General features: G+C 38.1%; 1 protein-coding gene across 1 annotated transcript in view; it reads right to left on the bottom strand.

Moving 5' to 3' along the window:
- Positions 1 to 369: 369 nt before the first annotated feature.
- The window catches only part of LOC135701659 (synaptic vesicle glycoprotein 2C-like), a 28075-nt gene continuing 14380 nt past the window's right edge, over positions 370 to 14064 (bottom strand). Inside the window, exons 2-6 of the mRNA XM_065222508.1 lie at positions 2775 to 2912; positions 2050 to 2581; positions 1840 to 1988; positions 959 to 1778; positions 370 to 892 (exon numbers count right to left, since the gene is read on the bottom strand). Coding sequence (XP_065078580.1) covers positions 709 to 892; positions 959 to 1778; positions 1840 to 1988; positions 2050 to 2581; positions 2775 to 2811 — 1722 coding nt within the window. The 5' untranslated portion in view covers positions 2812 to 2912 and the 3' untranslated portion in view covers positions 370 to 708. The remainder of the gene's footprint in view (positions 893 to 958; positions 1779 to 1839; positions 1989 to 2049; positions 2582 to 2774; positions 2913 to 14064) is intronic.

Genomic DNA, 14064 nt, shown 5'->3' with positions numbered 1-14064 from the left:
TGTGAGTCTGTGCACATGACTCCCACACCGGAGCTGCGTAGAGGAAGCCAGAGGGGGCAGGGGAACCGCTAATTGAACGACTACGAAGTCCAATGGATCTTCTTCTTCTTCTTTCTTTTATATAACGTCGGTCTCTGTTCCGCAATCTAGTGCCAATCTCCGACGGACAACTATTGCCATCCATTGACAGCAATCGAATGTGCAGAAAGGCAGTTTCCACACCTGCGTAGGATATCGCACCCATTCAACACACATGGGCCGGGAAGCCCATTGTATGAAGCTCAAATAGAAGAAAGAGTGGAGACGTACGAACATGGATTTCAATTTGAATAAAACTAAAAACAATGTATGCTGTTTTCATTTATTGAATTTTTACAATCTTTTCGACGTGTTTAAGTGTTAAGTTTCTCTTTTTTTCACATTGACTCAATTATAAACTTTAAATAATGGAACAATAGTATCAATGCTTCAGATTTGCCATTCTCGACAAATATATATATTGTACAAACCTTTTTTTCAATAAAAAAAATATTAAACTTAAACCTACATTAAATTCATCGATTTCAAGATCTTTCGAGATGGGGTGAGATTTTCAGGATGAGAAAATTAATGATGCGGTCTAGAATAGTTGCCACTGAAGGGTAATGAAACTGTTCTGCTTAAGAATTAAGTCTACGTCACAAGTTCCCACACTTGCAAAAGGCATCCTTAAGACAAATCGGTCTTCGTAGTATTTGGCAAGAAGAGGCACATCAGACCACCTCCGGCTAACAATACAGCAATGATAAACGTTGGCGCTGGACAATATAGATCCAGAAGGGTTGCTATCACCACATTACCGACGATACCACCAAGACGAGCAGCCACCATGGAAACGGCCACACCAGTAGCTCTGCAATTAAATAAAATCTTGTTACATGATGTTCAGAGTTTTAAAAATCAGGGAGCAAAAACATACCTTAAATTCGTTGGAAACACTTCCGTAATCAGACAATCAAGGGATGCATTACCCATTGAGATAACGCCGCTGAAGATTGCAGATACGGCCAGATTTTGATACTTATTGGTAATGAAAAACATCGATGCAGAACAGAAACCAGCTGCCATTGTACTGAATACTAAAAAGAATTTTCTTCCTAGTCTGTCCATACCCAACACTGCCAATATGTTGGCTGGAAGTGCGGCTGATACGGTGATTAGTGACTCCAAAAATACTGAACTAGGAATAGTGGCAGAGCAAACTCCAGACTCCCCGTGTGATTCAAGACCCACTACATAATTCGTGACCTGACAAACGCCAGCCTCTTCAGCATCTGGGTGGGCTCGGAGGAATTCATCATACCGGTTGAATAGCTCAGGAAACCACATCATCAGCCCATAGTAGCCGATATGGAATGTGAGGTTGATCGATATCGAGATAAGTGTAAATCGAAGAATTGGTGGCATGAACAACTGCTTGCTGTTCTCCATGATATTGTACATCATTCGTTTGTATTTGTTGGTGATAGGTTTTTTCACTTCTTCAAGTTCATTTTTGAGCTGTTCGTCGATCAATAATTCTTTCACAGGGTATTGATCCGCAGAATTGCCCGTGTTGGTTACGTAAATTCCACGGAAGATGGCAAGAGCCTCGTCAAATTTGCCCTGTGATAGCAAGAACTTGGGAGATTCCGGTAGATACAGGAGAAGACCTGCGACTATGAACGATGGAATTGAGCAGACCATCAGGAATATACGCCATGAATTATAAGTGAATGCTGGTGTATGGAATCCAATATCTAAAGGAATAGTTAGAAATTATAAAATAAGTCCTTTTGATATTTCCAAATTTAGACTTACTTGTTGGGATGATAAGCCATGCCAAACCTGCAACTAGAAGATTACCAATAGTCCAAAAGGCTGCCATGAAGCTTAGCATAGAACCACGCTTTGATTTCGGCTGAAATTCTGCAAAGTAGGACCAGATGACAGGCCCGCTACCTCCCAGTCTGTGAAAAGATCAATGGTCGATTAAAAAATTCGCAACTAATGTAACCAGGATGAACTTACGCTGCACCGTTGAGGAAACGGAAAACCATAAACACTTCGTAAGATTGTGAAAACGAGGAAGCTACTATGCAGATTGCGTTCATGATCGAGATGACGATGAGAACCTTTTTCCTACCCAGCGAGTCTGCAACGCTTCCCCAAGCATAAGCACCAACCATCATGCCAATGAAGATAATCGAATTGAGCCATCCTTTGGTTTGAGTATTCAAGTCGAGATCGCATTCGGCGGATGGTAGGATGAAGGACATCGAGATGACGTCCATCTCCTCGCTGGTGCTTACGAGACCACATATTGCTAGTAGGATGTAGTGAAATCTGCCATAACCAGTGAGCTCTATTGCCTGCTCGAAGTCAGCCTTGCTGGAGTAGCCCCGCTCGGCATCGAGCGTTGCTTTGTCTTGCTTCGAGGCAACGATCTGCAAGCTGGTCTGATGGATGTGGTCAGTTTTGCTGGATTTCTCCGTAGAGACGGTGTTCGGATACTCGTTCGAACCGACGCCGTTAGCTACTCTGTCGTCTCTTACATCGGTATCTGCAGGAAAGTAAGGAATCATTAGATAACGAGAAATTACAATTGGGCAAGTTTCAGGGGTAGGGGGAGCGTTCTGTATTAGTTTAGTAAAGTTTTTAGGCTATTTCGCACGATTTTTTTTTTATAATTTTTAGTGCTTTATCAAGTTTACCAGTTAAGTTTCTGTCCACTAACTATAGCTGTAGTTACTTACACTTTGAGTTTCTAGAATCGGTTTCACTTTCTACCATCCTATGTAGGCAAGAGTTTTTATTTGTTGTTCTGCCCGTGTGTGAAAATCAACAATCAAATATCACGAGGCGAAACTGGTGAAATTGTTTGTGTTGAAAGTCTGAAACAAGATATAAAACATCATTTGAATGTTAGATTGATTTGAAAATATCTCAGTTCTTACAATGGACTGTAGCGTACAAGCAAGTTTTTGCTAGACTGAATATTTTGGTTTGTACCAAGTTTGTATTTTTTAGCCGCAGCGCATTTGAATAAACAAATTTTAGTCGGAAAATAAGCTAACATATAGATTACCCGACACGAATGCTACGATGATGGTAAAGTGTCGTTAATAAATAATAATAATAATAATATAGATTACATTTTTTTAATCCTTCCGACGGCCACAGATAGGCACAGACTCAGTCGAGGTACTAGATTAAAGTAGTACAGCGGTAGTATAGTATGTTTGCCACAGTTAAAAAAAACATGTTCCGGCAGTCTCTTGTTGAACCAATCGAGTTATATCTGTCATACCTATTACTGAGAAGTTTATATGGGGAAAACGAAGCTATATTAAATTGCAATCCTTTACCTCAGATTTGTAAAACGCAGGTTACTTATAGGGGAAGTGGTGTGTTACCGTGGTCGTTCCTTTACCCTACTCAACCAGTTGAGTGCAAGAGAAGAGCATAGTGTGGCTCATGATGAATTCACTCAACCAGAATAGTTATTCCCCCGCTATTTTTCTGGCCAACCGATTGAGTTGATTTTTTGTATGTGATTAGAGTCAATAATAATAATAATTAGAGTCAGATGATCAGCTCAATTGGTTGAAGTACAGCCGAAAAAACGCTGCGCTCTTCGGAGGAGTCATGTACTTAAATGACTTACATTGTTCTAAAGGTCAATATCTTTTGTCAAAGCAATGGTAAAAATATGTAGGTATAGGTCGAAAACATAAACTACTCTCAGTGCGCTGTTCTCAGTACATGACTAGATCGTAAAAATTCATACGGAACAGAATATTTACGCCCTACCTTTCATACCATCAAACATCTAAACCGGTAACTGTCAGCCCACTCGCTAGACATTACACAATGGTGCGCTGGTGGTGTGATTGCTCAATACGGAGAAAACTCATTGTAATCTATTCAAAATAAAATTAAAACGGTTTGCGTTATAATCCATTTTATGTATAACATGCAAGATGCAGCTTCTCCACAATTGCAACGCTAGATGCCGGGGCATACGTGCATCATTTAGTGAGGAAATGATGAATAAAGGTTAGAATACGGTTTATTTGTTCAGTGCCTCCTGCCACAGCTGGCAGTCATTTCTGACTGCGAAATAGTTGACACGGTGAATTGTGGCCGTAACGTTGCAAACCTGTGCAAACGGAAATAATCGCGTGAATACGCTAAAATGTTTGTTTAGGCATTTTAAAATTCATTCATTAGCTTCCACCTGCCTACACTCGCATTGCACAATGTTTACATTACAAGCAAGTAGAGTTTGGCGTTCTTTGAGACAACGAACGCCGAGGGAAAGAATGTTTACTAGAAATTAGGCATTGCATAAAATCTAACCGAATGTACCTACGTCAGATTTGTAGAACTGTGTTCATCACGCAAAACTTTGATCAACGCCATGTTCTAAACGGGCAATTTATTATAGCAGAAGCTGTATCTTGTCAAATGCTAATCAACAACTTTGTTATGTTGAAATCTGTTGAAAGCCGAATCTGATTGCATCTACCTGTGTATGCACGCTATGCGACCACCTTCGATAGCATTCGCGGTGTTTGATGTGTAGTAAAAACAAAAGTATGAACAGTTATTCAATGCAAATGGAGCTGCTTGGTTGTTGACCTTAAGCATGTATATCCTGTTTTGTAAAGTTTGCCCGGGGGTCATGTGATGTTTTAGACTACACATTTATTTACACAGGAATACCACGTGTTGTTGGGAAGGATAAATGCGACATTGTCATACAACGGATATCAACACCTATAGGTTATTGTTATATTCAATAGAAGACCTGGTGACCTGGTAGCATATAAATGTATCAAGTTTACGTTCGCATAGCATATACAGTGTTTCTCAAAATTGAGAGTAAACCTGAATGGCCAATTTTTTAAAGCACTATTAATAAACAGATCTTTGAAAACCTAGCTGGTGGTTGAACAACTATTTAGTGATTTATCGATATAGTTTTGGACTTTATTGGCAGCCAGAGCATGTATGAATTTTGAGTAATTTGAATAAAACGCTCGATTTTCAACTGTTTTCCTAGTGGACGGAATTTAGCAAAATTAACGGTATGTGAAGATCTTTATTATGACTACAAATCAGCAAAATTTCACATAGTTTACTGCCCATAAGAGGATAGCTGTCCCATATGAATAGGAAATCATGTAGAGATGGGAAAATCATGCTTTTAAGGGCAGTTTGCCTCATCACCATTTTTGAGAAAAAAAAGCAATTTTCTACCAAATAAGCCCACTACTATACCGTTAACCGAAGTTTACTCTCTAAATTGTGTTTGTAGAACTTTTTTTCTTTCCTTTATTTAACGTCGGTCTCTGTTCCGCAATCTAGTGCCAATTACCGGCGGACATCGATTGCCATCCATTGACGGTAATCGAATGTGCAGGAAGGCAGCTTCCACACCTGCGTAGGATATCGCACCCATTCAACACACATGGGCCGGGACCAACGGCTTTACTTCCCTTCCGAAGGAAGACGTGACCAGAGATTTTTATGCCTCAGAAAAATCCCACCGACCTCGGCCGGGATTGAACCCAGATCCATCGGGGTGTTAGAAAGCAGTCACGTTTACCACTACACCACCGGCGCCGGCTTGTTTTTGTAGAACTGTTTTTCTCAATTTTAAAATACACTGTGTATGACAATGTCAAGATGACCCAATCGTGGCCTCACCAAGAGACAACCGCGATGAAAAAAAATACAACAATCTGATTACGAACAGTACATATCGCCATTTGTGTGCTAATTTGTGAACTGCGTTGATCCACTCAAAATTTGGGTCTATTGGTAATCCCCAATATGAAATCAATTCGCAAGTTTATGAAGCGAATGAGTCATTTGCTTATACTGGACTAGCACAAAAATGCAAAAAGTGTGATCTGACGTTAATGAAGGAGAAAATATTGCCGATTCAGAGAAAAATTAGCGTTTGGCGCACGTCATATTGCACTAGTTTATAAGTAAAAGTAATAAAAAATTAACTTCAATGTTTTACTTATGATCCTTATGTAAAATCGTGCGCTGAATCCAAAAATATAGTCAAAACAAACTTTCAACAAACAAATACTACTGAGATTTTTCCTGACTACATTTTTGGATTCAGCGCACGATTTTATATGGGAAATGACCACCAGCGTACAAAGTTCAAATATGCTGTAAACTAGTGTTATTTGAGAACCACAGTTGTGTTGAAATTTTTTCCTTGGAATCGTTAATTTTTAATCTAATCCTTTATAATAATTATTATGATTATAATCGTCATTACACTTCAAAGTGAAGAATATGCACGATAATAAGGGGCTGTTCACAAACTAGGCAGACGGTTTTTGATAGGTTTTAGACGTAGACAATCCTCAACACATCTCCTCCCAGAAAGTATCTAAAAGGCTTATGACCAGCCTCTAATGGCTTTGAGAATAATCTGAAGATGAATTCGTAGCTCAATTTATTCTTCTGCTACAGGTAATACCACAGACAACGTAATATCATGCTGTGACAAATTGCTTGTGGAGAAAACATTTAACATACACATGTACTGTATATGTTTATGAAGAATACCCAAGTAACAATTTTGGTTTTATGAGGGTTCTGTAGATCATGATTTGAACTTGTAGAATGCTATAAAACCTCTATAAAGCTTGCAATGTTACTTGGGTATGTTAAATTTTGAAGTTTGACTTTCAGATTCGGGCACGCAGACATGCTTTATGCTAGCCATAGCAAGCTGCTTACTTTATAAACTTTCCCTTAGCAATGACTTTATATGGTTCCGGCCATTTTCCAAATTGGCCACTTCCCTCGGAGCATCCAAAACCTGCTCCAGAGTAACCACGGTAAGCTGTGAACATGGAAAATCAACCATTGGCAATGGCTTTCAAATCTTGAAGTTTGACACCAATATTGATATGGTTCCGGTCATGTCCCAAATTGGCCACTTCCTCGGGGGAACCCAGAACCTGCTCCATGGTAACGCTGATAACGCCTCTGGAGACATTGCGTTGAAAAGTCATGAGGATTGATACCCATATTGACGTGATTCAAAAGATTATCATTACTGATCACTTTACCGGAACCGATTTCAAGGAAATGATCAGATCTCTGTTGTTTCTCAAAATGATCTTGGATCAGTGACCTGTTTTACATTCAGAATTACTTCTTGTATCAGGAAAAAAGAGAATTAATATAAATCATTTAAATTATTCATTAAAACTGATAACAATTTCATGTCAAATGCATCCGGTTTCATCAAAATTGTTCATACAAAAATTCCATACACCAATTTGCGAAATTCTGTTGATGAAAATAGTTAGGGGCAAATGAATGTAAGATTTTCCATGCCTGGATATGAGTACACATTTTTTTTAAATTAATTAGGTATTTGTAAAATTTAAACATATTACCAATCATTGACCTAAACATATAATGATCAATTGTAAATCAAAGCTAAAGAACGAGAAGCTAAAGAAAATCATTTGTTCGCATTTACACGCGCAGAGAAATTCTTTTTAATTTAAAAATGGAAATATTTTTGATTCAGGACCTAATAGATGTTTGTCATTGATTTAAAACTATTGTACCATTATTTCAACAAAAATATTGTTGAATCAAAAAGACGGTTGCAGAATCAAACCGGTTTTGATTCAACAATATTTCAGAATGAATGACAAAAATCTATTAGGCCCTGGAACAAAAACATTTTTTTCTGCGTACACATCGATATTACTTGTGAATTAAATTGTTCTAATCTCAATATATTACTTATTAATTATTATGAGGTTAATGGTACTTTTTTGATTTACTGATCGGGACCACGTCGTGGTTCTGTTGAATGTATAATTGTCTACCAGAATGTTCCGTTCATATTAATAACACATTATGTATTATTAAGCTAAAAAACTTGTGCAACAGCCCAGATTGAAACGGCAAAGAATGTTCCAGTACTCAGGAATTTGATTTAGTTTACATTCGACAAATGTACAGTCAATTACCGCTTCCGGCTATTTTCTGATTGCTTCGTTCTCATATTTGCCTTTTCACAGACAGCAAAGTATCGTTCTGACGGCACAAGTGTAACAATCTCTACAAGTCAGGTAATTTAAAATTAAATGATGCTTTAATTAGTTGATGATTTCTGCAATTACAGTTTACTTTGAGGCGCTTTAGCGGCAAACTCGCATGCTACGCCGTTCGTGCGAATCTTGGCTCTATAGAACTAAGCGGTACCAAACTAAACCGGTAGTTGCATTCGGCTTAAAGATCATAGGCATTTTCGAACGCCTAACAAGTGCAATGTAGCTCAGTGCAGTGGAGGCAAGGTCAAGTTTGTGCAACAAAGCGAAAGGGTTGCTGTTGGGCTAATTTCTCTTTCCCCTTACGTGTGCGGAGGTGTGAAATTGATCGATAAATACGCAACAGATAATACTATGGTAGTAAAAGCATTCCTACTATTATGCTAATTTTGATCGTAGTAAACTTGTTTTCGGGCTACAGAAGGAACGTAAAGTGGAGCTATGAATAAATGTACCTGACTGTTCCGGATACGCATAGCTCTGCAAGTTGTTATCAAAGTGATTACAAATTTAAACGTTTAATTACACTCAATTCCCTTTGTCAGCAGTTCAGAGTTTTAAGTTAGATTATAGTTTGTGGAAAGTTATATTGGCAATTAAGTTTAATTTTAATATGAAGTCATTTTTTCCGTTTCTCGGCCAATCCTGGCTATTTGGAATCCGAGAAACAGCTGAGAACTATCAGCTGTTTCTCGGATTCCAAATAGCCAGGATTGGCCGAGAAACGGAAAAAATGACTTCATATTAAAATTAAACTTAATTGCCAATATAACTCAGGAAATTCTGCCTATTGTGAGTATGTTTTATCCAGTATCGATAGTATCGGTTCGGTGTGCGTAATATATATTATGTGTATTATGTAATTTGTGATAATTAATCACCGGAAAGATCGTCTGGAACGGGGAACTGGATTGCGTGATTTGTTGCTGACGTTCTTTTATAGATTCCTTAGAGTTTTTCAGACACGGTTTTACAATATTTTATGTTAAAGAAATGCTTATGTATACAGATTTTATGGATCTGCACGGTACGAACAAGTAGAGTAAATTACTATAGAATATAAAGCACATGAAAAACGTGTCATATATTACACATCATGTGAAATAATAAGATTTGTCATGAAATATTAGGTCAGTGCCTTCCAACAACACGACCGTAATAAAAAAAATAACTTGTTTATTTGGTAAGCCTCAATTGTCTTAATAAAACTTTGCGGAGCCCACTGTAATATTTTTTAAGTGTATAATTTCGAAATATTGCTCAACATTAAAATTGGCGTGAATACGTGCTTCTTCTTCTTCTTCGTATTTCAAGCTTATAGGTTATCGCATATTAACTTATTGCGTGCTCTCAACTTAGTGTTCTAGATTCACCTCCACAGTTATTAATTGAGAGCTTTCGATGCCTTTACCATTTTTGCATTAATATAACTGTGTGGCAAGTACAATCATACTATATACTTAGCCTCCAGCACCTTTAGCATGATCTTGCTTTGTAGCTGCCTCTTTACCGACTGAGTTAAGGGAGATCTCGAACACGTGCTTGACTACTCATAGAATCGCAAAAGCTTTCCGTGTGTCACCTGCTCTTTCAAGACACGAAAATAATTTCTATTTTATTTTTTTAAATGCTCATCTTTCTTAATACGCGCTACAAATATTTATCAAGTACCTAGTTTGTGTTAAACGAAACACACATTTCAAGATTCAATTAATAACATGTAAAATTAATAACTTTTTACTGTTTGTGTTTACTAAAGGCATGTGATAAATAATTAGAATAACTTTCCAGGTAATTATTAAGACCGGTAATTCCCCTTTTCGTAATGCACAGCTGATATACACCTAATATACTGCCCATAAAAGCATAACAGTAGTACAGTACCACATGGATTTGTATCAGAAATGAGTTATCCATTAGAATTGAATGTAAACTACCTGTATTTTACACTGTGCACTAAAGGCACATATTTTGTTTAGAAAATATGGTGAAAAATACCAAAGCTTGGTTGTCCCATTCATAAGAGTCTACGGAGGAATACTTTTTCAACAGCGTTTTTCTCGGCTTGCTGTTTTCCCATATGGGACTGATATACTTTTATGGGCTTCCCATACATTTGTTTTTGTATTGGAAATCCGTTTAGAACGGAATACAGAGTAAAGGTGATTAGCCGTATGTCAGCTATATATTGTAGAAAATCGAATCTGCAATGATTCCTCTGGATGTTATGCTGTAATTAACGTAAGTCATCAGGCAAAACCGATACAGAATAGATCCGCGTGACACGAGATATTTCACTCAATTACCTATGGTTGTTGATTAATTGAACATCTGTTCAGCAGGGTAACCAGAGCTTATCGCCATGGGTGCATATTTAACAAACCACACACGTTTGCGGCATGCAGGCAGGCTGCTGGCTTTTATAATAAGTTGTTGTTCAGTTTTCTTTTCTATTAAACAAACCTGTATGAGTCAGCTGCCCCGAACTAGCATCTTGTTGATATCAGTGCTGAGATTTTTTTCATTCTCATTGAAAGATTTTACGTGACATTTTTGTTCTCCATCTTTGACAGAATAGTCACACAGACTGTTTTAAAACACTCAATTCTATTTTAAAAACTAGTCTACTAATATTAAAATCAAACACCTCATACACGTCAGGATTCTTAAGAGCCACCCACATTAAATCCGTTTGCGTTGCGTTGACGTAAATTTGACAGTTAGTCAATAGATTTAGCTGTCACTTTGCCGCAACGCGTCCGATCCGGATCTAATGTGCGTTGGCCTGGGCAAGCGGTAACCGTAAGTCGACAAAAAGTAAATGTTGACGCATGGATATTGTTGTTATGAAGCACACTACTACAATCGATATGGTTATTCCGCACGTCATAAACGAACAGCCTCTGCAGGAAAATACGCCGACTCGACAAACATTGAAATCCAATGAGCGTGCATCTATGTTCGTATGGAGGTAGATTTTCAGGATTGGTCCACATAATTTCCTTTCCGTGATAAGGGTATTCGGGGTAAGACGGACAGTGGGAGCAATATGGAAATCTGATTGTTTGAAGGATGAATTATTGAATAATCGGATTTTGCTCATACCTACTCTTAATTAAGGATATTTAAAGCATTCCATAATATTCTACTTATGAGTTTTTTTTTTTTTTTTTCCTCTGTTCGGGACCTAACACTACTGCGACCAGTTAATTGATCTATTGTAGTATATCCCGTGTCCTTATTTTAGTGCATGTCGTATTACTCCATCACTATTGAGAAATGATGAAGTATTCGATTTTTTTACAGTTGTCACTCTTGCATTTATCGCAAGGATCCGACTCTAATTGAAAGGTCCCGCTATTTATACCCTTCGGAGTGTTGGAACACCCTCCAAAGGCACGCCCCTTTGTCAAGCAAAATTGGATTCCTTAGCAACAAAATTAAGGTATGACACCGATAATGACCATGCATCAGAACCCTAGTCTTAACCACTTCAAACTAGGGAACAACGAATAGAAGACTAGGAATCACATATATGAAGACAACTAACTCATTTTTTCCTTGTTTCAAGATCATCCTCGGTAGACAAAGCCGAGTCTTGTCACTATCAACAAGGCATAAAAAGTAACAAGGACTAAGATGTGTTCCTTGGATTACTGAAAAATCCTGTTCCCCTAGTTTGAAGTAGTCAGGACTAGGAATCGGTGGTAGATCTTACATCCCGTAACGTACCACGAAAAGGTGATCTACCCACATTACGGGGCAACTTATGAGTTAAACTAGCCTACTGGTTAAAAATCTCAATAATAAATAAGAAAAAACCTACGTGCCACGCAAGCTGTCAAATGTGAAAATATAAACAAAAACACAGAAAGTTATTCCCTTAGCAGTGATGTGATGTAAATTTCGGTGTACAATTCATAAAGTTTTAAAGCACCAAAACAGTCAAATGCTTACAAGATAGTCTATTGTCCTGTTCCTGGACCTCTTCTTATATGGAATGTTGAAATTAGTAGTTAAATTGTATTATAACATTTAACAGTAAAGGTATCTTACCTAGCATCTAAAAATTATGTGAATTTTTCGAACATTTTTAATGTTTAAAAAGTGTTAAACTTAAGGATTTTGAATCAAATGGTATACGATACTTCCCTTAGTATGAGTTTAACTGACAGAATACGGGTATTATAAGCAAAATTCTTTATTTAGTGACGTAAAAACAATCCCTAATGTGTCCGTTTTACCCCAATTTCCCCTACATGTACAGCATCATACATCATACGAAGCATACATTTGCACTCCATATTCAAGCACGATACGAACCAGAGAACAGTACATCGATTTCATGACGAGCGTGTGCAATTGATTTTTGCAACAGATGTCGCTATTAAAAAATACGTGTCGAATATGAATATATTTTCTGTTTTGATTCTAAAATCGATATTTTTAGAAAAGAGCACAAATCTTCATTCATATTTTTACCCTTCTTACAAAGAAGGGTATAGATATCACTTGAAAAACCGACTATCGATCCGAGGCCCGGAGGGCCGAGTGTCATATACCATTCGACTCAGCTCGACGATATCGGAACATGTCTGTGTGTGTGTGTGTGTGTGTGTGTGTGTGTGTGTGTGTATGTGTGTATGTGTGTATGTGTGTGTGTATGTAACGAAATGAATGCGCTCACGTTTCTCAGCAACCGCTCAACCGATTTGGACAAACTCGGCGCCAAATGATAGGTCTTGGGGTCCCATTGAACGCTATTGAACGGTTTTGGAATCGGTGAACCGGTTCCGGAGATATGGCCGGAATAAGATCCGGTGAATATGGGCCTTCACGCTGGATTTAACGGAAAACGTATCAAAACCATCATATACCATTCGACTCAGCTCGACGAGATCGGAACATGTCTGTGTGTGTGTGTACGTGTGTATGTGTGTATGTGTGTATGTGTGTATGTGTGTGTGTATGTAACGAAATGAATGCGCTCACGTTTCTCAGCAACCGCTCAACCGATTTGGACAAACTCAAGGCCAAATGATAGGTCTTGGGGTCCCATTGAACGCTATTGAACGGGTTTGGAATCGGTGAACCGGTTCCGGAGATATGGCCGGAATAAGATCCGCTGAATATGGACCTTCACGCTGGATTTAACGGAAAACGTATTAAAACCATCATGCGACACATCAAATTACTACAGAATTCAAAAATAAGATCAATGCAAGTCGTGTTAAGTGTTCCAGACCACATTGGACACACTTGGACATGTTCCGGGTACCCCGGGGAAGTTGCTTGAATATGAATTGAATTAAAACCCATTAAATCACATTAAAATACGATGATAAGGTGATTGGTAGCCTCACCAAATAGACTACACCCGGATATATTCCGGGTACCCCCAGGCAGTGGCGTAGCGTCACTGGATGACACGGAGGTGGGGGGCTTGGTCACTGATAATGACAATAAAATAAATAAACTTGAATAAGTAAGAAGGGTCTGATCACACCATAGGTGGATAAATTCGGGTTTTTTAAATAACTTTTTACCCATAGTCTTCCTATGAAGAGGGTGCCATGGTGGCAGTAGTGATGAGATTAAAACTGAATCTATTGTGCTGCATTGCGTCGTAGGAATCCAAGCATGGAATTTGCTTTTTCAATTAATCATGTTTTGTTGTTTGTGACATCATCCACATCCAGAGGGCCAGTCACTTCGAATGTATGGCAATGGTAGGAAACCATTTGGAAATGCATGAACATTTTCAGTTTTTATTCATTATCGTCTTAGATGCACAAAAAATGCACGAGTACATTACTATGGTGATAAGGTACTCTCGTTTATTTGTTTCCTTCTGTGAAAGCATGTTTAGTCACAAATCGTGGATTTTTTGATATTCTTCATAAAAAATGATTTTCCTACCACTGAAGGGGCGACA

The sequence above is a fragment of the Ochlerotatus camptorhynchus genome, unplaced genomic scaffold, assembly GCF_037179485.1.
Source record: "Ochlerotatus camptorhynchus isolate MF236.1 unplaced genomic scaffold, CSIRO-AGI_Acam_v1.1 ptg000171l, whole genome shotgun sequence".
Taxonomy (NCBI): Eukaryota; Metazoa; Arthropoda; class Insecta; order Diptera; family Culicidae; genus Ochlerotatus; species Ochlerotatus camptorhynchus.
The sequence above is the reverse complement of the archived record's forward strand: the minus strand, read 5'-3'. Positions and strand labels throughout refer to the sequence as shown.